We start from the raw sequence: 25,929 nt of genomic DNA on the forward strand, positions 1-25,929 counted from the left end.
GATGGACCTATCCTTCATGAAATTATCTAATTATTTTCTTTGTTGGGGCAACAAAATGGCAAACGAAATTCAGTGTGGATAAGTGCAAAGTAATGCACATTGGAAAAACCAAATTGCCTGGTACTGAAGTTAGGCTTACTGGCCTGTAATTGCCAGGATCACCTCTGGAGCCTTTTTAAAAATTGACGTTACATTAGCTATCCTCCAGTCATCTGGTACAGAGGCTGATCTAAGCGATAGGTTACAAGGCGTGGGAAAGTAGTAGGCATCCTTATCATGTATAGTAATTGATTAGTTTGTGCATACCCAATAAATATTTCTTCTAAGTATAGTTTCAGCCAAAGAGTAGGCAAAAATTTGGATCTTTACTTTAAGCTGTCCTTATTTGTGCAGACATTCCAGTGATATCCAAGGAGATGTGTGCATGTCGGGAAAGTATAATATTGAAGTTGAAACCAGCTGTATAGATCTGAAAGCTAAGTTTTGCTCTTAGATTTTAAATGTCTTTGGATCCTTTGCACAGAAAACTTAGTTCCCCTGAGTATTGTTATAGAATAACCAATTGTTATAGATTTGGTGAGATGACTGCTCCATTTATATAGTCTCAGTCCAAAGTGTCACAAAAGTGTGCATACACTCCACAGTCCCGTTAAGTGTGCCATATGATCCCGTGCCTTCATTCTCTCCTCCAGTGCGGTGGTTGGAATTATGATGTAGCTTTAAAAAGGAGTAGTAAAGTCCTGCTACTAGCTAATCACTACAAAGCATGTATAGCTGGGCAGTTTATACAACTGTGTATAAATTATACCCAATTTAAGTCTCCATATCCAGTTCTAATTGTAAATAACATTGAATGTTGTTGGCATAGGACAAACAATAGAGAGAGATGTATGAAATGTCCAAAAGGTTATGGGTTCAGGTATTCCGTTTTCTTTACATAAGAGTAAGTCATTTTTGATGTTTCCCAAAGTGGCATCTGGGACTTTCTTTCTGACTGCTAACAATCCTAAAGTCTGCGTCTAGCAGGCATTCTCTTATCCTGTTAGCCCAGTCATGTGCTCTGGAAGTGTAAGCATCCTGCATATAAGTCTCTGGATCAATTTCAGTAGTTATGCAAGTTACACCTCACAGGTTGTGGTAGTGTAACTTGGTCAGAACACAGATCTATCTGGTAAAGTATTGTAATGTGCACCAATTTTGTATTCAGTGGATATCTCAGATGAAAATAACTTGCATGTCAAGGGCTGGCAATGATGTGGTAACTCCCTAAATCCTGAGAGCACCATCCTTCACCCCCTAAACTCTGAGATTCTCAAACTAGGTGATCCTCCATTTGTCTTGTCTGCAAGAGCTGATCCAATTGGTTTGGTCAGGACATACCTAACCTGCACAAAAGACAGCTGGGGGTTGTAGATTGTGAAGTTTCTTTGTTATTTTTTTTATCATTTTTGGGGGGTGGGCAGGGGTGCACAGAGCCTTTTTCTGTGATGAGGAAGGGCTCTGGTAGTGGGGAGGCAGCAGGAGTAAAAATAGCAGTGTAGATGTGGCAGGGATGGCTTCAGTGTGTAGAACGCTGCGTAAGGTGTATACCCTGCAGGTTCAGCATGTAGGGCACTCTCCTCTAATCGCCTAAGTGATGCCTCACCATCTACACAGCTATTTATACCCATGGTAGCTGGGCATGCCTAACCTGCACACAGTGATATATTGTGCCATTCTACCAACAGCCTGGTATCTGCATGGAGTATACATTCAGTATGTAAGTTGGCTTGTGCTTCTGTCTCAGACAATGTTGTTGTTTGTTCTGAATCTGTAATAGCTTTTGTATCCCTTTGTGAACTTATTTTGTTAAAATACTGATTTTTGTTCCCCAAAATATAGAGCTCTTCAGAGGATATTTAGGTTTTTAGCAAGAAATATATATGTTGGTAACTGAAATGTCTATGAGGTATAACTTTATAAGATGAACCTTGCCAGGATAATGGCAGGTAGTGATTGATCGATCGGGGATCGATTTATCGTGTCTCATCTAGACGCAATAAATTGATCCTCAAATCAACACCTGTACTCCACCTCGGCAGACGGAGTAAGTGGAGTTGATGGGGGAGCCACCACGGTCGACTCGCCGCCGTGAGGACGGCTTGGTAAGTTGAACTAAGATACTTTGACTTCAGCTATGCGAATAGCGTAGCTGAAGTTGCGTATCTTAGTTTGAAACCCTCTCCCCATCAACTCCCCCCAGGTGTAGCCTAGGCCCAAGTTATTGATCCATGAGAGGACCTTCCCTCTTCTCCCATGACTGCTTATTTTGCTTACTAGCCTTTGGTGTGGGACCTCGTTCAAAGGGTTTCTGCAAACCCAAGTACACTGTATCCACTGAATCACCCTGGTTAATGTTTGTTGACCTTTTAAAGAATTCTAGTAGATTGGTAAGGCATGATTTCCCTTTACAAAAGCCACCTTGACTCTTTACTCCTACAAATCATGTTTATATGTCTGATTCTGTTCTTTACTATCGTTTCAACCAGTTGGCTTCGTACTGGAGTTAGGCTTACCAGGGTCACCTCTGGAGCCTTAAACAAAGAGATAATAAAATTTTGTGTATTAGCTATTCTCCAGTCATTTGGGACAGAGGCTGATTTTAAGCAACTGGTTACATACCACAGTGAGTAGTTCTGCAATTTCATATTTGGGTTCCTTCAGAACTCTTAGGCGCCATCTGGTCCTGGTGATTTATTACTGTTAAATGTATCAGTTTGTTCCAAAACTTCCTCTATTGATATCTCAATCTGGGATAGTTCCTCAGATTTGTCAGCTAAAAATAATGGCTCCAGTGTGGGAATCTCCCTCACAACCTCTGCAGTGAAGACCAATGCAAGAAATTAATGGGTGGGTGAGATTCTGTGGCCTGCCTTGTGCAGGAGGTCGATGATCCTAATGGTCCCTTCTGACCTTAATATCTATGAATCTATGCATTTAGCTTCTCCAGAATGGCCTTTTCTTCCTCGAGTGCTCTTTTAGCACTTCGATCATCCAAGGGGCCTTCATACACCCACCCCCTGATTGTTTAGCTGGCTTTCTGCTTCTAATGTACTTAAACAAAATTTTGCTCTTTGTTTTTGTGTCTTTTGTTAGAGTTGCTCTTCAGAATCTTTTTTGGCCTGCCTAATTATACTTGACTTGTCAGTTTATGCTCCTTTCTATTTTCCTCAGTAGAATTTGCTTTCCAATTTTTAAAGACTGTCATGTGTGTCATAGTCCTTTTGGCTATTCAGATCCAAGTCAGAAAATGTTGCAATATTCATAACACATTTAATGAAATAAGGATTTTGATAAGTGTGGAAATAACTTTCTAAAATTTGTGCTCTCTCTTTGATAGGCAAGAATAATCACTATGCTCGTCTCTGCCTTTTAGCTAAAACTATAGATTTGGAAAGTAACAGTTAACTATTCTTAATAGAGAAAAATAGCAGAAATAGTCTGCATTTCATCTGCTCTTGAGAACTCCAATATTTAAAAGATCCCAGATTTTGAAAGAATATAAGAGCCAAAAATTATTTTCAAGTATATTTTTAAGATGTAGCCTTTTGTAAATTGCTTCCAGTTCTTATCGGCTAAAATACATTGTTGTTGTTCTTGTGTGTTTGGAATAGACACTAGTCAGACTACTATGTATTAGCATTGATTTCTCTTCACCATTCAAGAAGTCTGCTGAATAGAAGTAGGCAGTCATGTTTTTTCAACAACAAAGATGGGTTGGCAAAAATCAACTCTTCAGGTAAATAGAGTTTTGGATTCCACAGCGTCTTTCTCCATTTTAGAATGAGCGTAGTGGCAGGCTTTAAAGGGGTAAAACCCAGAGGGTCAAAAATTACTATTAGCTTTCCTTTACAGAACAAATGACTTAAAGGAGCAACATGTGCGTGGCCTCATCAAAGCTGGTGGGCTAGCAAGAAAGCCAACATTCTCCAACGTAGAACTCCAGGAGACTTAATCGAACTCTGATTAATTGGATTCTACATGTATTAATCTTTCCTTGCCAATCCCATAACAGAAATCCTGGAAACTTTCTTTATACCGGAGTTGGGTTTTTTTTTCTGTCAAAAGTATCTGCCGAGCCTCTTGTAAACCACCTGATTTTGAGAGTTTGCTGCAGACTTTGTTATGTACCTGGTTAAACAACTTGTACTAAAACAACTTCTGACTTTTCAATTGAACCATGTACAGTGCTCTGTTTTCATAAGGAAAAGGAAACAAGGAAACTTTGCCCCTATTGTTGTGTTTTGAGCAGGATGGAGGTGAGGGGGAAGAAGGCACGGCATAATTCAGATTTTATTTGACTGAGCTCAAATGTTTATTGTTTTTAATCTGTGACCTATGGTACTTCTGCAACCATCGCATATTTAGTGGTTCAGGTGCATATGGAGTATAGTGTCCCTTGCAGAGAAATGGCAAATACAGAGGAGGAATTCTGAGACCATAATGTGGTTGCCAAAAAGTCAGTTGTTGAAGTAATTAAAAACCAATACTAGTAGGGCTCTCCTGTGTTACTTCCAGTTGTCTGCATTCATGTTGCCATAGGCATGCGTTAGAGTATGAAAGCAGAATTCTCTCCTATTCTCAGTTTACTTACAATATACTGGAACATTTTTTGAGAGGAGAGGGAGGGAGCTGGAAATCTGACACTTAAGGTAAAACCACCTTTGTTATACATATGTGTTAAAATAATCTCTTTAAATGTTTTAAAGTGTCACTCCAGTACACCTTGGACATGCGAACCACAAAGTACCGGCAAGTTGTTCAGCGTCTGCAGGGGGTTAAAACAGGCAATCCTGTACAGCACCCTGAGCTGAACCCTAGCCCCTAATCTGTTGTAAATCTTTACCAGATGGTGGCCTAGAAGAGGCCATATATAGCCACTACAGACAAAAAATATATGGTGATGGATAATTATAGTGCTGTAAACAATATGGTTTAGTTTAAGTTTAAAAATATTTTACTAAAATTGATTGAATGTAATTTCTGTATAGAATACTCTTTCAAGTGCATCCCTCTTGACATTGTTTGGATTATGTATGCAGATTTTTGAACAAAGATTTTTCTGACGGCAATTATTTTTTGGTTTTTGTTGCAAATTTGCAACATGTAAGGATTTTCTGGGTAGTGAAGAACAATCACCACGTCCCTGAAAAGGTTCTTTTCAAAGGAAAAACTTTTATTCTGTGTGTCCCATTTTCTTGACAATCAACATAATGGCTTTTGTTTTTTGAATGATTTGCTTTCTGACTATGCTTTTTAAAAATTTTTGTCTGTGTGGATTACTGTATAGATAGATAATGTGAGTGTGCCCAGTGCTTGGCAGCTGTAAAGACTGAGGAACTTTTGGGGGAGAATGGAGGTTTAAATTGCTTAGTTCTGCTTCCTGGTTAATAATAAGACTTTGAGGCCATTCAGTTTATAAAATTACCATGCTTCCATCTATGTTTTTGGAAAATAAGGAGCTCTTGTGCATGTACAAGTTAAATGTTCCTTGAAAGGAGTGTGTCTGTTGGCTAATAAATTATATTTTGTTTCTTCAGGAGTTCAATGGGATTTGCTAGTGAGAAGAGGGATTTATTAAATTTCTGTCTCCCCATTACTGCTTCCCATTCACCCAGCTACTCTTGTTGCATCACACCTCAACATTTCTATGAAATGCTTTGCATTTTGTAACCAGAAGCCTATCTCTAAGGTGCCACAAGTACTCCTTTTCTTTTTACAAATACAGACTAACACGGCTGCTACTCTGAAACCTCTCTCTGATAAAGTTCTCCCTCCTAATAGCAGTCACACAGTTCCCTGTCACACTCACGCTTGCTGTTCTCCCCATCTCCTATTCCACACTGCATCTCAACCCCATTTTCCCACCATCCCAGCTGTGCTCCTGATATTCTTATACAACTCTTTTGAAATTCGACAGATAGTTCAGTGCCTTAACTGTTCAGCTACAAAGATAACAATATACACTCTGAAAGCTTGCTATTTTTTGTAAGCACTTAACTGACACTTACACTGTGGTTCATTTTCCGTGTTGCATCTACTGTAAAAGACAGATCAGCATTTTGGGATTTGGGGAGATCTCTGATGTAGTGGTAGCAAAAGTAGGGCGTGAGACTGGACGCTGGATGTGGTGAGGAGGGGCAGAAGCAGATTGAGAGTCCGGAAATAGCTGTTCAGTGAGTGAGTAGAGAGGGAGAAATGCTTGAACTTTTAGCTGCTTCATTCTGTGGTGAGCTAATGATGTTTGAGTGGGTTTAAAATCTGGCAATGTGAGTTCCCATCCTTAATACAAATATTAAGTCCACTGGGCATTGAATCGGTTTGGTGATGTTGGGAGGGTTTCCAGGATCCCCTAGGGCAGCACAACGTTGTTTTTGTGGGGTTTCTATGAAACATACTAATGTGGCATAAGAAGCATGTTTTCCTACAACTTGCATGAGTTTATTATTTAATAGCATTTAAAATATGTGAATATGGGAAGTTATTTACAATTATCTGAATTATTTTAAAGACTAATGTCAACTGGCTAACTGCTAATTTTTTTTAATGCCCATTATAGCCACCCTTCCAGCAGTCCTGACTCATTTTGCTCCACTCAAAGCTTCCTTATGCTCAGTCTCTAATTCAAAACGGAGAACTCTGAAATACATTACTAGATAAACCAACTGTATACAAAGTACTCAAGTGGGACTTCCATGCTGGTGGGCTCCTCCAGAAAATGGCAGTTTACTAGGCAGGACGAATATCTTTGTTTCCTGCAAGAAGCCCAACAAATTAGACACAGCACAGGTTGTCGCAGACCCTCTGATAACTCTGGACATTCTTCATGAGAGAGAACTAGGAGGTGTAGTCTTGGACTTCAGAACATGCACCCAAAAGTTATGTCTGCAAACATCAGTTCTGTAATGTCCTATGACAGTGAGGAATGATTGCCAGATTTCTACCTTTTCTGTCCAAGATGTGGCCAGCTCACAAAGGGTATGTGCTTTGAAATACAAGGCATGTATCTCTACTATTAAGTAATTCTTTCATGCAAGTCCTTTCCCTCTTTTTTTGTACCTTTGAACAGTACCGATAGTAAGCCTGATTTACAAAACTTCCAGGTTTTATTCAGGAAGAATGTAATGCGCGGATTACACTTAAGTAAGGAGTTTCTTTGACAGAGGGGGGCAAAAGAATGGTAGCTGAATGACCTGATTGCTAAGGAAACTAGTTAACCTTGAAGATGATGCTAGCAACTGCATGGAGAGAGACCGTGCCAAAATATAAAGGGACAGGGCTACTATGAGGAAAGACCCCTAATTCCATCATCCTTCAGGAAAATGGGCGTAAACTGCCTGAAGGAGACTGTGTGAGAAGAAGAGTAAGCTCTCTTACCTGCTCCAGAGTCCCTATCCACTAGAGCTTGGAGTGTGGGGAGGAATAGCTTGGCCACTCACTCCCTACTGCAGTGTAGACACTTCATGCACAGGCCTGAAGGCTACAAGGAACATAAGCAGGGAGGAAAGAGGGAACACTTGGTCCCCATCTGGATCCCTGCCTTAGCTCAGGTGCTTCCCTGGTGTCTGCCCTGGGAGAGGGCTGAATCTTATGGACTTTCTCCTTGCTTGAGGAGGGTAAAGATTCCTTAGCGTAAGCAGGGCAGAAATGACCTACACAGGGGGACCTGTCCCACTCTGCAACAGCCTGTGTGCGGGGTCCTTCTGCCATTGCCCCTGCCACTAGGGATTCTTGTCTGACTGAGGTAGTAGGAAACTAGAGCTGATTGGGGGGCTGCTGGAATAAGGAGCTATGCTGGGTGCTGAAAGCCAAGTAGTTGGCTAGGGAGCAAAAGCTACCTGGCAGTGATGTGGCAACAAGGAGCAGTAGCCTAGATTCCAGACTGAGTGGACCTCTTCACTCGGGATCAGATCCAACTCCTATTGAAGTCAGTAGAAGGATTCCAACTGACTTCAGTTGGCTTTGGATCAGTCCCATGAAGTCAAAACAAAGACTTTAATTGATGACAAACTGAACTTCCACTTATCTTTTCTGTGAGATCACAAGCTATTTTTTTTGATATCTCCAGTGATCAGCATGAAACTTGTGTGCATTAATTAATCTTGAAAGTTTGTATTAAAACCTGGGGTAGACCTTTACAAGTCATGTTTAAAAGAAACAATGAGTTTGAAGTAGAAGTAATACATTCATTTCATGCTAATAGGTAAATTTTCTAAACATTGTGAAATTGCTTATTTTGTCACTAGATGTACTCACATGGACGCCAATCCAGAAAAGCACTTAAGCACATGCTTAACTTTAAGCATATGAGTAATCCTGTTGACTTGAGTTATGCTATGAAATACCATGGGTTAAGAGTGAGAGCATTTTAACAGTATTAAAGTGGTGAGCAACTTTATCATGATGTAGTTTTCCATCATTGTCTTAGAGTCCCAGAGTCAGCAAGGTACTTGCGCATTGAAATAGCCCCATTGAAGTAATAGGTGCTACTCACTTAAAATTAGGCACATGCTTAATTACTTTGCAGAATCAGGGACTAATATTCTGTATTAAGCATAATGGGGCAAATGTATTTCTGGTGTAACTTCATTGACTTTACTAGAGTGACACGGGGACTGAATTTGGCCCAAAGTAATTAATTTTTTTTTAAATGCTCTTTTTGTAGGCGCTCAGAACAAGAATAATATCCCCAGTGGTTAGGGATCTACCAAATTTGCTGCTGTGAAAATTGCATCATGGATTGTGAAATATGGTCCCCCCACACCCCGTGAAATCTGGTTTCTGGCCGCCCAGCCCTTGAAGGCAGAGTGGAGAGTGGCAGCTGCTGGCCACACCCTTACTTCTGTTCTGGTGGCAGCACTGCCTTTTGATCTGGGCGGCAGCCACTGCTCTCCTGCCACCCAGGGTCAGGCAGTGCGACCAGCAGCAGCAGAGAAATAAGCATGGCAATATCATGACCCCCTAAGAGGCTTGTGACCCCCTTTTTGGGCCATGTGCCCCAAGTTTGAGAAGCACTGTGGAGAAATCACACATTTTTCGTGGGTTGATCACAGCATAAATAGCAAATTTCATATCAATGAAATTATTTCTGCCTTGACCAAGCTGCAAAAAAGTGATTTCTCTGCCACTTAAATAGACCCCCTACCAATTGTATTGTCCCAACTTTTGTTTGTTTGCTTGCTTTTTTCTGTCACCTAGTCCTGTAAAACTTTCCTGGCAGTGGGAATTGTGTTCCAGTTTGTTGTGTTGGTTGTTAATATCTAGACAGCTTATTGTTAAGTCTCTATTCTCTTTTGCCATCCCTGTCTGTTGAATAGTGCCAAGAAGCAACCTTTATGGTCTGAGTATTACAACATTGAACAGGTGTACCTGGAAACATCTGCACAACACTCACACCACATGGAAAGGAGTCTTTCTATGAAGCTCTGCAAGAAGGTGCTAATATCAGTAAGATGGTGGTGTAATAAGTCAATAGTTCAGTCTATTAGGGCAGATGGCATCTTGCTTGTGCGTGGAAAGCTGGAAAGAGACTGAGTAAAGTATTAACGTAATTAGTATTGTAAGTGAGCCTTATAAAGTAAAGCTCTTTAACCTCAGTGATAAAATGTGTTCTATGTTAAAGCCTTGGATTACTGGTCATATGAAACAATGCATACATCTGCTCAGTCATGGACTTAAAAATGAATCCAGTTAATTTGTAAATAGAGGTCATCATGCTTTTTCACAATGCCTTCCTGTTAGTTTTATTTTGGAAATAAGAATTGGACTCGATAAATATGTTCAAGTTGCGGAATCCTTCCATTTTATAGACTTCTACAGAGTGGTGTAAAATGTAGAAAGATTTGTCACCTGGTAGGAATAAGACTTGTGTTGTCAAAAACTTACAACAGTGATACTATTGCTCCTGAATGCACATTTAATATAATGTTTAATGACTTTCACATTTAATATCAAATGAGTTCATTATGATGGGTGTTACTACAGTTGATACCAAAGAACTTCTAAAATATTAAATCATAGAGAAGATAGCTGTTCGCATAAATGACTGACACCTGGTCAGAGAGGATTAGTAGTCTGTGGCATATCTGGAAACCTTACCAAGAGTGAATGCAGAGGCGATGGGCTTTCTAAAAATAGAGAAAAATAGTATTGTTCGAGTAGTGTTCACGTTATTTGGTGAATAGCTCAACACATGGAGTGAAATCTGAACTTCATACAGTATTTAATGCACAGTTTGCCTAATTACTTGAAGGGACTAATTGCTAAACAATACATATCAATCTTGATGATCAGGAAGTTAAAGATAGTTAGTTTGTTTCTGTTGGGCCTGCTTTGGAGTGTATGCAGTAATTCACACAGTTTGAAAAACTATTTTCTCCATCAATTTTTCATAGTATTTTCTAATTAGTTCCATCAGTCTTGAATGACAGCTCTAATAGTGAGGTAATCGTGTCTAGCTAAGTAAAACTTCTGTGATTCAGAACCACAATTCAGAGCCTTTTCAAATTCATTAAAATAAGAAATAAGTTAGTTGACTCTTCTTTGTTTTCTTCTTTGTTTCTTTAAACATATGGCATTTGGCTGACTTCTGTTTAATTCTTTATTCCAAAAGGCAAAGGTGCCTACAAAGTTACACTGGTTGTGAAACTTTATTTCCATTCCACAGGAAATTCCAGTGTTTTGAAATCTCCTATCATCCCCAATTGGAACAAAAATTTAAAATTTCCCACAGAACTAAAATTCTGAAACATTTTGTTTCAGAAATATCAAAATGACCTTATCAAAGTGCTTCTGTTTTGATTGTTTTCACTTTTATATTAGGTACTGTTGTGTAATATAAATATCAAAAAAAGGACTTCAATTATTTTTTTTATCAAAATTTTTGGAGTTGATTCAGCATTTTTCAATGGAAGACTGTTCCACTAGTAAATTTTTGACCAGCTCTACTATGAAATTCCCTTAAGTTAGGGTCCACTAGTATTTTATTAGCTGCTGACGTAACAGCATTAGCCTTAAGAGGGGGAGGGTTCTTTTCACTGTTCAGTAGGATGCAATACCAGCGGCCTTGTAATTTCAACATTTTTTTTTTTTTAATTTCTTATCTGCAGGTAGCACAGCCATGGCTTGCTTGAAACTTTTTTTGTTGCAAGTATGGGAAACTTGTTGTTTTGTGCCTATTCTTGCAGAGTCCAATATCCTTTCTAGGCCCATACTTCCCCATGTTCAGAATATAAAAGCCGTTAGTCCTTGTGAAAAGCTGATTTCCCATTATTGGCCATTCTCAAGAAGCTTTTGTATTGTATTCAGAGAGCTTTTCCAATCTTGCATGAGATCTTGATTGTACCTTGTATAAGTGGCTGGTCCGTGGCTGGGCTCTGTAAATAAATGACAAATAAAGGACCAGCTACTCAGTGTAAATCGGCACAGCTTCATTTAGTTCAGTAGAGCTATATCAATTTACGCCAGCTGAGGATCTGGCCCATGTTTTTAATAAAACAATGGGGCATGTGCAAGTCTGATTATAAATAAATCCACTCTTTCCCATAAAACTTTGGCTTAAAGTACCTCCTCCATTCCAGAAGTGTTACTGGCTCTCATTTATCTGTTATCAATTACTACATTAAAAGGATAAAGGAAAATTTTAAACCATTGTTGATTGTTATAAAATACGTCTGTCAGAGAAATAAGGAATTTACATTACACTTCTGTGCACCAGGTGGGTCCCTAGTTTATTTTAGATATTGAAGTTTTTTTGATGAAATTCAGTGTTTCTGTTGATGTGGGAAAGGTGTGTAGTGTATTTGTAGAAAATCTGCAATGTGTTTGGCTAAGTCAGTTCATTGAATTTGTCTGGTGTGGAGTTGTTGCATCAATGGGTTGGTTACATTCTGCTTTTGTGTTTCTGTATTGCAGCTGAAAAATCATGGGAAATATAAATTCTCTTCCCAGAGTCCTTGGCCTCTGTTACTGATTTTGATGCAGTAGGGACTCCTTGTTGATCGCAATATGTTTGTAATCTCACAACTGTAGCTTTTGGTGTGTTGCTTATCGCTCCTGCAATTCTGTGTGTCCTTTCCATCAGAGGTCTGCTAACATTTAAAGTGTTTAATAGCCATGTTTCAAAATATTTTCCTTGAATAGGATTCTCTGCCTTCCAGGCAGCTTTTATATGTACCTTTGTTCCTGAGGCATTCGGCTCCATTTTTCCAGCATTTTTCAGTCTTCCCCAAATGATGATGCTTTGCAGTACAAACTATTTCATCATCTTCTATTTTTTGTTTTTGAAAAATGCTGGATTAAGAGTTCTGGGGACTTCAGTCCTCAGAACTCTTAATCCTCCTTGAGCTTCAGAATAGATGCAACACAGATAATAAGATGAAAGCTTTCTTTTATCTGTCTGCCAGTGATAGGCAGTGAAGGCCCTCAGATCTCCCTCCAGCAAGTTTGCAGGTACAGAGTAGCAGCCGTGTTAGTCTGTATTCGCAAAAAGAAAAGGAGGACTTGTGGCACCTTAGAGACTAACCAGTTTATTTGAGCATAAGCTTTTGTGAGCTACAGCTCACTTCATTGGATGCATTCAGTGGAAAATGCCTTGGGGAGATTTATATACATGGAAAACGTGAAAAAATAGGTGTTAGCATACACACTGTAACGAGAGTGATCAGGTAAGGTGAGCTATTACCAGCAGGAGAGCGGGCTGGGGGGGGCGGGGGGACCTTTTGTAGTGATAATCAAGGTGGGCCATTTCACATTTGGGGACAATGTATACCTTCAAATCAGCAGCACTGCTATGAGTACCCCACGGCCCCACAGTATGCAAACATTTTTATGGCTGACTTAGAACAACGCTCCCTCAGCTCTCGTCCCCTAATGCTCCTACTCTACTTGCACTACATTGATGACGTCTTCATCATCTGGACCCATGGAAAAGAAGCCCTTGAGGAATTCCACCATGATTTCAACAATTTCAATCCCACCATCAACCTCAGCATGGACCAGTCCACACAAGAGATCCACTTCCTGGACACTATGGTGCTAATAAGCGATGGTCACATAACCACCACCCTATACCAGAAACCTACTGACTGCTATTCCTACCTACATGCCTCCAACTTTCATCCAGACCACACCGCACAATCCATTGTCTACAGCCAAGCTCTATGATACAACTGCATTTGCTCCAACCCCTCAGACAGAGACAAACACCTACAAGATCTCTATCAAGCATTCTTACAACTACAATACCCACCTGCTGAAGTGAAGAAACAGATTAACACAGCCAGAAGAGTACCCAGAAGTCACCTACTACAGGACAGACCCAACAAAAAAAAATCAGAAAGCCACTAACCATCACCTTCAGCCCCCAACTAAACCTCTCCAGCGCATGATCAAGGATCTACAACCTATCCTGAAGGATGACCCATCACTTTCACAGATCTTGGGAGACAGGCCATTCCTTGCTTACAGACAGCCCCCCAACCTGAAGCAAATACTCACCAGCAACCACCCACCACACAACAGAACCACTAACCCAGGAACCTATCCTTGCAACAAAGCCTGTTGCCAACTGTGTCCACATATCTATTCAGGGGACACCATCATAGGGCCTAATCACATCAGCCACACTATCAGAGGCTCATTCACCTGCACATCTACCAATGTGAAATATGCCGTCATATGTGCCAGCAATGCCTCTCTGCCATGTACATTGGTCAAACTGGACAGTCTCTACGTAAAAGAATCAATGGACACAAATAGATGTCAAGAATTATAACATTCAAAAACCAGTTGGAGAACACTTCAATCTCTTTGGTCACTCGATTACAGACCTAAAAGTTGCAATTCTTCAACAAAAAACCTTCAAAAACAGACTTCAACGAGAGACTGCTGAATTGGAATTAATTTGCAAACTGGATACAATTAACTTAGGCTTGAATAGAGACTGGGAGTGGATGGGTCATTGCACAAAGTAAAACTATTTCCCCTTGTTTATTTCCACCCCCCACCCCCAACTGTTCCTCAGACATTCTTGTCAACTGCTGGAAATGGCCCACCTTGATTATCACTACAAAAGTCCCGTTTTCCTTCCTTACCCCCCCCACCCCCTGCTCTCCTGCTGGTAATAGCTCACCTTAAGTGATCACTCTCGTTACAGTAAAAAGAAAAGGAGTACTAGTGGTACCTTAGAGACTAACAAATGTATAGTCTCAAAGGTGCCACTTGTACTCCTTTTCTTTTTGCGAATACAGACTAACATGGCTGCTACTCTGAAACCTCTCATTACAGTGTGTATGGTAACACCCATGTTTCATGTTTTCTATGTATATAAATCTCCCCACTGTATTTTCCACTGAATGCATCCGATGAAGTGAGCTGTAGCTCACAAAAGCTTATGCTCAAATAAATTTGTTAGTCTCTAAGGTGCCACTCCTTTTTCTTTTTGCAGGTACAGTGATTCCCTGCCCAGGCCACACCCTTACCTCCACCCCCCAAAAAAGCTGTATTGAATATCCACACCAGAATATTTGAGCACCAGTTATACAGTTCCGTGGGGGGGGGTGTGTGTGTGTGTATAATTTAATTTAGAAGATTGTTATGATAAAAATCTTAATTGCTTAGTAGGTGGTTTCCAATGAAGATATGCTTGACCTGGCACAAACAAGGTGCATTAAAATCGCCCAAATCAATATGCCTAGGTAGTAGGTAACCTAGTATCTGATTTATGATTTCACTGGTCTCTATGGCACATAAGATCACCTCAACAAAAATAACCTTACTGCTTCTCAGTATGACCTTCTTAACCTCGTTATCTTTCAACATTCTCATAAAATTTAAAAATTTGTTTAAAAATGTATCATTCTACTGTAGTTATAGAAACTTGGGTATATTTGTCTGTCATCTTTGATTTCTGTTCTCAGTTTCATCCCACCTAACCAGCAATATAATTTACTAATATTTTCTAACTTACGTTATCTAAAACTCTGGAATGTTCTTGCTTATTTTCAGATCTCATCAAAAAGCTAGCACAGCAGACGTTTGGAAATGTGCAGGATGATTATCAAAAGGTAATTTGTCTACACATAGTAATGGAAGTGTGTGTATTCATAATTTAGTTGAAACATTGAGACTCTCTTCCTTAAATAGAGAAGAATAATTGAAACTAACAATTGGATATATGATTGATTGACATCTGACTAACTATTTTCATGGTTTCAAATAAAATACCATGTAAAATTCTTTTTTGAAAAATACTAAGAAAATTTTTGCAAGTAAGTGTTCATGAAATGTATGGAATCTTTTGTGCAAAACTAATATTTGAAGCCAAAATGTTTAGTAAAAATCTGCCCTTTTTTGTTTTCTAGTTATGAACCAGGAATTCCTGCTGGCCTTCAGATACCAGAATCATTTTAACCCTATAATAATGCTTATTTTTAGCATACACAATGATTGCATGTAAATATTTATTGTAAAATATATATTATTTGTCTTTTTTTCCTATATATGTTGGTTTTTTGATGTCATGGGAGGTCCAAAAACTGACTGAAAATATACTTTAAAATAGAATTACTCAGGCAATCTTAGCAGCAGTTTTCACTAGTATTCCAGGTATAAAAATGTGATTGTATCTGTCACACAGAAACTAAGCTCTGGCTTTGTGTTAAGCAAAAGTATTTGCTTTTGTCCAAAAATGTTTAAACATAGAAAACTGTAGTTGCTCGGTTCGTAGGCTGGTTCCAGTTACTACCTTCAGACAGCTGAGTTTCCACATTCCATTGATAAAATATTTTTTTTTAGATTAAAGTGATTACAAAAACATGTTTTCCCTACCTTCTCCCTATGGCATGGTTACCCTAGAATAGTGTACATTCTCAAGATATCCAGCAACAGCAGGGAATACAACCCAATTTGGATGTGGTACTAATTCATTTCCTTGAGCCATACTCAAGCACAATGGGCCATGTCTCAAGCACTGTGGTGGGTTGAATTCCTGCAGTAAGGACCTTAACTGGGCCCAGATTGGTGACATGATACTTTGTACCATCTGCTAGGTTATAGGGTACTGGAGCATGCTGTGAATGGTGTTGTGTGCTCTCAGGAAAACAAATCTGGTCCCTAGACTCATGCCCACTGGCCTGAGGCCTTTCTGGAAAGCCTTTCTGATACTGAGCCTCTTACTCCAATAGCCTGATATCCTTTGCCTAGTATCCAGATGTTTGGAACTTGTCCTAAGGCTGTACCAAGTTCCTCCCGATCTCACAAGTTCTTTTGGGGGGGGTTGTTTGGTGATGATGCATTAGAGGCTGCAGGGCCAAACAAAACACCTTGCATTCATAGAAGTAAGCCTAGAGGTTGAATTTCATGGACTGACTGACCCTTTGAACAAGGCGTTTAGATCGTCGGTGACATCTGTCAGTCATTCCCTGCTACTTCATAGAATTCACAGGAAACTTGAAACCACTGTCAGTTGTAATCCTGTGTAGTAAACCCTCCTAATAAACTCATTTTTAAACTATACTATTGTCTTAGTAGTTGTCTTAGCACCCTCTGTGGCTATCTCAGGTATGTTAGAATATAAATAACCGCTGTTCCAGTCAATTTTTGGTTTATCCTGGCAGAAGGTGATGTCCCCACAGATACCCAATTGATCATGCTGCCATGATTTTAGGGGTTGTTTGTTTTATTTTTTTGTGAGAAAGATTAACTTACTTTTTATTTTCTAAATCAAATTTTGGTACCCATTTACAATGAAGAATAAAATTTGTTTTTATGAAAAATATATCCAGTGCCATTACCACCTTAGATACATTGTAGCTAAATGTGATGACATTTCCAATAAGAGTTGCATGGAGTTTCTGGAGGCACATATAATAAATATCCATATCTCATAGTTTGGGTAGATGGGCATCTTAATTGGAGCTGGAACAGAAACAGGTTTCCCATCCCACAAAACTTTTTCAGATTTTTTAAATTTTTCTTGTTCCACAGTGGGATGAAACGGAGACTGTTGCAGTTTTTTCATGAAAACCAGAGAGAGACCCTCCTCCGAATGGCCAATGTATCTTGGTGTTCAGGGCATTTGGGGATGTGGGAGAATGACAGGGCAGGGACTAGGACTATCAAAGCAATTAAAAATTAATCGTGTGATTAATTGCTCTATTAAACAATAGTAGAATACCATTTAAATATTGATGTTTTCTACATTTTCAAATATATTGATTTCAATTACAACAAAAGAGTACAAAGTGTACAGTACTCACTTATTTTTTTATTACAAATATTTTTACTGTAAAAAAAACAAAAGAAATAGTATTTTTCAGTTCACCTAGTACAAGTACTGTAGTGCAATCTCTTTATGATGAAAGTTGAACTAAAAAATGTAGAATTGTGTACAAAAAAATAACTGCACTCAAAAACAAAACAATGCAAAACTTTTTAGAACCTACAAGTCCACTCGGTCCTACTTCGTGTTCAGCCAATCACTAAGGCAAATAAGTTTGTTTACATTTGCAGGAGATAGTGCTGCCTGCTTCTTGTTTACAATGTCACCTGAAAGTGAGAACAAGCATTCGCATGGTACTGTTGTAGCCGGCTTCGCAAGATATTTACATGCCAGATGTGCTAAAGATTCATATGTCCCTTCATGCTTCAACCACCATTCCAGAGGACATGAGTCCATGCTGCCAGGTTCTGCTTGATAACAGTCGAAAGCAGTACAGACCGGATGTTCATTTTCATCATCTGAATCAGATGCCACCAGCAGAAGGTTGATTTTCTTTTTTGGTGCTTTGGGTTCTGTCGTTTCTGCATCAGAGTGTTGCTCTTTAAGACTTCTGAAAGCATGCTCCCCACCTCATCCCTCTCCGGTTTTGGAAGGCACTTTAGATTCTTTAACCTTGGATCGAGTGCTGTAACTACCTTTAGAAATCTCTCATTGGTATCTTCTTTGTGTTTTGTCAAATCTGCAATGAAAGTGTTCTTAAAACGAACATGTGCTGGGTAAATTCTGCCCCCTGGAGTTCAGTCGCAAATTTAATTAATGTATTTTTTTTTTTTTAACAAGCATCATCAGCATGGAATCATGTCCTCTGGAATGGTGGCCGAAGCATGAAGGGGCATATGAATGTTTAGCATATCTGGCAGGTATACCTTGCAGTGTCCGCTACAAAAGTGCTTGTCTTTAATGATTGGCTGAACAAGAAATAGGACTGAGTGGACTTGTAGGCTCTAAAGTTTTGCAATTTATTTTTGAGTGCAGTTACGTAACAAAATAAATCTACATTTGTAAGCTGCATTTTTGTGAGAGATTGCATAACAGTACTTGTATGAGGTGAACTGAAAAATACTATTTCTTGTTATCACTTTTACAGTGCAAATATTGAAATCAAAATAATATAAAGTGAGCACTGTACACTTTCTATTCTGCATTGTAATTGAAATATATTTGAAAATGCAAAAAAAATCCAAAAATATTTAATAAATTTCAGTTGGTATTCTATTGTTTAACAGTGCAATTAAAATGGCTATTACAATTAATCGACAGCCCTAGCAGGGACTTGAACTTGGGTCTCCCACATCGCCGGTGTGCGTCCTAAACACTCATCTGTTGCTTATTCTGGGGTAGGTGTCTTTCTCAAGTTTCTGTTTTGATGAATTGGCATTTCTGATGCAAAAACGTTTAAGTATAGTGTCAGGAATTTTTCAAGTCTTTGGGTGGTTTGGAAATGTTTTCTTCTCAGTGAGTTCTGCACTTTCAGTATAGCAACAAACAACTGCTGGGTTGCTCTTATTTTCTAACTTACCAGGAAAAGAGGAAACCCCTATTGGGTATGAATTGCCACACGAAGATGCAGAAAAACAACTAACTTTAAGAAATTCTTTGTTTTAATCTGTGCATAAGTTCTGAGAACAAGAGGGAAGAGAGTAGCTTCTTAAACTCCCGTGACTGAACTTTTCCCCCCTGTTTTCTCAAAAGGCAAATGGGGTAGCAGAAACGCTTATGACCCTGTTGAATTAGATTTCTCCCTTCTGTCCCATCCCCCCTTGTAGGTTTTAAGTTTCCGACAGACTTTTAAAGTGCAGATGAACTTTCTGTATAATGTGCCAAGGCACGAAAACTGCTATTGGAATTGCTTCTCCTAATGCCAAAACAATTCGTAACTTCAAAAAGCAAAAGTATAGTGGAACAGCTCTGACAGCTGGAATTCTTTGGGAAACCGCGCACTAATACAATATCTGACCCTCCTCTTCTCTGAAATGTCTTGGGGAAATATAACTGATGGTCCATACAAAAATAACTGGTCTGTTTTCATTTTAAGGTTGAGTGCTATTTATGGTGGATAAAGAAATCCTGAATCCTTTTAACTTACCAAGGCAATCAGAAATCCTCTACTACATAATATATTTGGCTTAATTATTTACTGCTTCTCTGCAATTTTTTTAGTTCAGTGGCTTTTATTTTTTTATTTTGGGTATTTTTAATTGTTTCAGTTATGGTTAATTATTAATTACTCACATGATTTGGTTTTGTGCATGCTGCCTGTGCATTATACACATTCTCCATCTGCTTTGACTTCCACAGCCAGAAAATGTTGTCCTGACTCTTCAGGTAATAATGCCTTCCATTGTATCTGGTAGATGTGCTCTGTGTCTTGGCCTTTTTTTTTTTTCTTTCTTTTCTTTTCTCAAAACTAGCAGGGACTATATTCACTACTCCTGTCAAAACATGCATTACTATTTTTCATGTCATTCTAAATGGAGATGTTTTTTCATTTAAGCCACTTTTGATTTGGTTACGTTCCAGATTGTTCAGGTAACTTACTAAAGCATATTTCTATTCATTTTTAGTTACTTTGTAATCTTTTCTGATTTTCTTTTTAACAAACTTTGGCTAAGTATTTGACTTGTTAAATCCAACCAAAATTATCTTGTTCTTATTCACAGAGCAGTTCTAAACCATCACTAGTCTCCTAGAGTTTATTCTAGGATTGGCAATAAGGTCAGCGATTACAACTGTGTTAATGATGGTGGATTACTATTGACACTGCATGTGAAGCAATTTTTATTCTCCAAGGACTGGTGGGATTGGAAGCAGATTTAGTATGATTAGAAGTGAAGTATGATGATTGATGGCTAGTGAGAAATTTATGACTTGTATTCGGTGACAATACAACATCTATTCCATCTTGTTCCTGCCAAGATACTACTGCTTTACAGACTATATACAAGAGATACAGGATGAGTCAAAGTAGTAAGTGTAATAATTATAGTACCCTTAAAGTTAACACAGACTTTTCCAAGTGACTTTAATAGCCTTTGAGGACAGAGCTTCTCAGCCCATGGGTCAGGACCCAATTTTGGGTTGCCAGAATGTTTCAAAGGTCGTGTGGCAGTTCCTGTGGCTCCTGTCTCACAGGTCTGGCAGGGCTTGCCTCCCTGCTCCAGGCACTGCAAACTCTGGGGTCCCAGCACCACTCCAGTTTGGCCCAGCCGTCATGATAACGGCAGTCCGGGTAGCCCAAATTTGAGTGAGTGGCACTACAACTCCATAAGCCATGTCACAACTCCACTCTCACAAACTTGGTCCAGTCAGGGGGGCGGGGCCAAACCTGAGTGGAGCTGCAACCCTGGAGGTTGCAATGCCCAAAACGGAGAGCCAAGCCCAGCTAGCCCCACAGCACAGGAGCTGCTGTTGTGAGGTGAGTGCTAGGCGGGACCCAAGACCCCAGGAGGCAGCACCCAACCAAACCACCCCAGGGCCTTCACCCCCAAACTATTTACTGGGTCGTCACAGGCCATAAACATTTACAACTGGATCCTGAGCCCAAAAAGGTTGAGAACCACTGTTTAGAGTATATCTACACAACATAGAAAACCCTGTGGCTAGCCTCCCTGGGAGGATCCCAGAGCTGGGCTCCAGCCTGAGTCTGGTAGTCTGCACAACAATGGAACAGCCCGAGTTGGCTGGCATGGGCCAGTTGCAGATTTTTCTTTGCTTTGTAGACATACCCTTATCAGGAGGTTTGCAAAGGCACCAAGGACAGTTAAGCGTCCACCTCACTGATTAAAAGGGAGTTGGGTTCCCAGCTGCCTTTTGTGCCTTTGAAAAATCTTTCCTTTAGTTGCTGTTAGTTTGTTGCCAACTGAGCATAGCAATGTAGATGATCAAGAGCCTCTGTCCTACAGAGTTTAAAATCCATCCCTTGATGTTTTTTTTTTCTTTCAGCTATTTTTACATTTTGTTTTGAAGAGGGTACAGTCCTTCATTTAATATTTCTCTTCAGTTTTCATAATCAGGCCTTCTACTCATAACCGAAATCTGTTTTTTTAAGAACAAAAACAAATCATTTCCCACCATAGTACAGTATGTTGGTATATTTAGGGTTGCTGGTAGTCTCAAATAGTTTTTTTGGAACAGCTATGAGAGATGGATCAAATTGTGGGCCTGCTAATCAAATGTGCCCATTTTTAATCCATTAAAATGCAAGTTGCATCAATATCACAAGCTTGTTTACTTGTTAAATATGCTGCTTAAACCGCTTCTTGATAGGTTAGTTGTCAACATTTACAATGTTTTTATCTGTTTGGGATAGAAATGTTGTTAGATTTGTATTGATGACTTAGAAAACATTGAGTCCAATGACTACAGTAACTAGAAAAAGAAAAGGAGTACTTGTGGCACCTTAGAGACTAACCAATTTATTTGCGCATATTTCATCGGATGCTGTAGCTCACGAAAGCTTATGCTCCAATAAATTGGTTAGTCTCTAAGGTGCCACAAGTACTTCTTTTCTTTTTGTGAATACAGACTAACACGGCTGCTACTCTGAAACCTACAGTAACTAGTGGATCTTGTAGCTTTAATTTCGTTTTTAAGCAGGGGCTGTATCTGAATTTCAACAACTATATAAGATCTGCTGTTACAGTTATTTTTGTCTGAATTGCAGGCAATCTACTATGAAATCGGCTTTATAGTGTCTGCTGCTTTGGGATTGCTATTTGTTCTGTTACTGCCTCTTGTGGGACTCTGCTTCTGTATGTGTCGTTGCTGTGACAACTGTGGTGGGGAAATGCACCAAAGACACAAGAAAAATGCTGACTGTCGGAGAGGCTGCTTTGCAACGTTTCTTTTTGTTGCTTCTTTAATTATCAGGCAAGTATAATAAAGAGCACAATGCTCATTTTGCACAGTACTGATCATGCAGTACTGTACAACAAGGAATATTTAGTCTAGTTTATCATCTGTAGAAGCTGAAATGATTTTTATTAGGCTGAAAATAATATGTTCACTTTTGCTCAGAAAAGATATTTTACAACGGCGTTACAGTAGCTCTAATATGGTTAATGTCACATTAATGAGTGAACCTACCTTTTGAGGGGTTTAAGGTGTGAAACATCATTGTGTTGAATTTGGCATGTGAGACTTTTTCCAGGGAGATGACTCTTTGTTTTTGTTTTTCAATCAAATTATCCAAATGGCCACTTAAAGTTGGTGATTCATGAACAAAAGGTTACCTGTCTTGTGCTCAGAGGCCATCCCATTGAGAAGAGTTGTTAGGATGCAACACATTTTAACACATTTTGATAATAGTCCAGTGGTGGTCAGAAGTGATTGTGTGTGTTGTCCCTCAAATTTTCTTAAGTCAAAATCAGAATTTTCTCTACGTCAGCATGCTGGCATATGACTATTCCGGATTCATTCATACATCACTGCTAATAACGATTCTAAAATCAGAAATTGACTGGCCATGTTCCCCATGAGTGAAAATATCTCTGCCCTTCCACTGATACGCAACAATGGTAAGAGTATTAAAACCTTGTTTTAGTAAACTAATCAGAGTTGAGTGGCAAGATTCATGGAAAGTAAAAAAGTGCAAAGTTAAACAAAAAAATAAGTTATACAGACCGTTTTTCTGACAGTATACCACACTTTCATCAACGAGATGCAAGTGGCTCTGGAGTCTTTTTATGTCCATAAATATGCCTTTATTCAGCTTAGTAAGTTTCAGACTAGTCTCTTCTTGTAGACCTGTATTTTCTCAGACAAATGAAATATTTTGTATTTGATTGAAAATGGGGGAGAAAATGTTCTAAAGCCAGGAGTACGTCTGGCTACATTTCTGTTGGAGTGGAGTGTTCAAACAAAACACCTTTCAAGATCCATGGATCCTATACATGCCAATCACAACATGTAGTATATTTCATCCAGTGCACTAGGTGCCCCACTAACAACTATGTGGGTGAACCCAGACCATCACTGTGGTCTCGAATGAACTGTCACAGGAAAATGATGAGACAGAAACACCCTGTCACCTTTGGGTGACCACTTTTCACAAAGCAATAACTCTGTCTGACCTATTAGTTCTCATTCTCAAAGGAAACATGCACAACACTTTCAAAAGACGAGCCTGGGAGGTTAAATTCATTACTCCGCAAGAAACTAAAACTCGTTGACTGAAAGAGATACTGTATGGGATGGGATTTTATGGCTTATTACAACAACCTATAACCCAGTAACCTCCTCTCTTTGTCCTATGACTGCAGAGGTGTAAACAGGCCACTCTACCATGATGGTCCCTTGCAGTTTATGCTAACTAATTTATGCTAAGCAATCTGTTCCACCTTGGATTTTGTTGTCATGCTGGAAGTACCTTTTCCAGACCTGAAGAAGAGCTCTGTGTGGCTCTAAAGCTTCTCTCCCCAACAGAACTTGGTCCAATAAAATATTTTACTTCACCCTCGTTGTGTGTCTGGCTCCATTTCTGGCAGCTGGGAGTTTGGATGCATGAATATTATGGTTATAGAGCAGGAGCTATTGTTAATGAGCACAGATATACCATTTGAATTTGAGCATATTTTATATTGGTTGAACTGAGATGGATACAACTTATGTATCACTCCAAAAGGGGTGTGCTCCTACTCAAGTGTTTACTGTTCTCTTTGGGACAAAGATTTTATATTTTATTTATCCCAAAGTCATCAGCAAGCTGGGACAATCTCTCACATGCATGCACTGCAGAATAAATGTCACTTCCTTAATCACTGTGCAATGTATCAGAAAGGTTAGCTGGGTGCGTGTGTGTGGGTTTTTTTTTTTTAAATGCTTATTATAATAAAATTAATCCTGTTTACAGAAAATGTCTTTCCTTTTTTGGTGGGAAAACCACATGATGAGTTTTTGATCCTTCCATGTTGCGAGTCCTGTAAATAAATTTTGGATATTCAGAAATGTAGATCCTAAAGTATGTAGGTTATATCTGTTATGTGGACAAGTGCCTTATTCAAGTATCAAGGAAGGACTTCTGCCTTCATGTAATTGGTAATACAGATAGTTCAGCACCTGGGAGTCCACATGAATCCGAAGAATTGACAAATGGGTTCAAAAAGAAAACTCTGACCCAACATTTTATTTCTGTATGAATGGTGAGAACTTTTCCCTTAGTACTTTTCCTTTAAATCTGTTTAATATTAATTTTCTGTGACTTGAACCTTTTGCAAGTAAAATGCTCGGGAAAGTTTTTTTGCTTTTTTCACCAACTGGATTGATGGTGTTTACATCCATTTATGAAATCTCACAAACTGAAACTGAAATATCTGACTTTCAGGGAGACTAGTTAAACAGATATACACCACTGCCGTCTGTTATGGGAAAGGCAAGTCTTGTGTCATCTCTTTTCCTTTTCTCTCTTATTTGGTGATTTTTCAAGCTCATTAGGTAATAAGTAGAGTTTTTCCCTTTTGTGTTGTGTATCTGCTTAGAACAGGTGAATGTTTGAGTGCACAGTTTGTTTCAAGATTCGCGTCTCTCCCGCACCCTCCTCTCAGAAAGCTAAAGAGTAAAAGATCACATTCGAATTTACAGAGTACCTTTTTTTGTTGGGTTGCAATTGCTGACCTCTTTGCTTTGTAAAAAGAATACTCTAAGGATATAAAAACAATCCCTTCCAAAGAACAAAGATGTCATTGTAAACTCAGTTATGTGAGTTACACGCTAATATTGTACTTTACATTTGAATGTCAGTCATGAGACATTTTTCTTTTTCAGTTGGTCAAAAGAAAGTAGCTAATCAGTTTTCTTTCACTGGGAAAATAATATTCAGAATCATTGTTTCTTTCACATCTACAAGGAGAACAATGTATATGTTTGCCAGAAATGCAGCTGGCTTATTTTGAATGGTCACCTTTTAAAGATGCTTAATATATATATATCAGATCAGTTTGTTTTGTCTTTTAAATTGTTTGGTGGAGACGCACGTCTCTGCTTGAGTGTTGATTGATGTGACTAGCAAGGATTTTCAGGGAGTGGTGGGCTACAAATGGAATTGACCCATGACCTTTGCTAACCCATGCGGCCATATCTTCATTACGATTGTCGCCAGCGTTAGCTAGGTCAAAGCTAGTATGGTTATGCCTGCTCACGCTACAATTACACCTTCATTTTCAATGTAAACAGCCCTCAGTTACCATCAACGGCTCTCTTTGAGAAGGCTGGACACTAGCATCTTTTAAGGAAGCAATTGTTAAACCTTTGATTAAGAAATTATCTCTTGATGTTGAACTCGCCAGTTGTCATCCTATCCCAAATCCTTCTTTCTCCAAGGTGAAGGTTAGTGATGCAATTCTAATAGAAAACAATTCTAATAGAACAACTCTAGCAGCATCTAGAGTATTTATTTACATCTTGTGGTACAGTAATAAACAACATCTCCAAAATGACCTCTTCTCTCTGCCCATGCGGCTAAGATTCTTGTCCATTACTACTTTCAAAGCCCTTCCCACTATATCCCTGCTCTGTTACCTTTATTGCAAGGTTCGCTCCTCTCTTCACTCTGCCAACAACGCCTGCCTTGATTATCTGATTCTTCATGTCTCTGACAAGCAACTTTCATACTT

General features: G+C 39.1%; 1 protein-coding gene across 5 annotated transcripts in view; it reads left to right on the plus strand.

The window, feature by feature from the left end:
- The window catches only part of PROM1 (prominin 1), a 93,157-nt gene that overhangs the window by 19,669 nt on the left and 47,559 nt on the right, over nt 1–25,929 (plus strand). For all 5 annotated transcript variants that reach the window (XM_073342457.2, XM_073342460.2, XM_073342458.2 and 2 more), the window contains exons 3-4: nt 15,046–15,104; nt 21,984–22,189. In XM_073342457.2, coding sequence (XP_073198558.1) covers nt 15,046–15,104; nt 21,984–22,189 — 265 coding nt within the window. The remainder of the gene's footprint in view (nt 1–15,045; nt 15,105–21,983; nt 22,190–25,929) is intronic.

Source organism: Lepidochelys kempii, chromosome 4, assembly GCF_965140285.1.
Source record: "Lepidochelys kempii isolate rLepKem1 chromosome 4, rLepKem1.hap1, whole genome shotgun sequence".
Taxonomy (NCBI): domain Eukaryota; kingdom Metazoa; phylum Chordata; order Testudines; family Cheloniidae; genus Lepidochelys; species Lepidochelys kempii.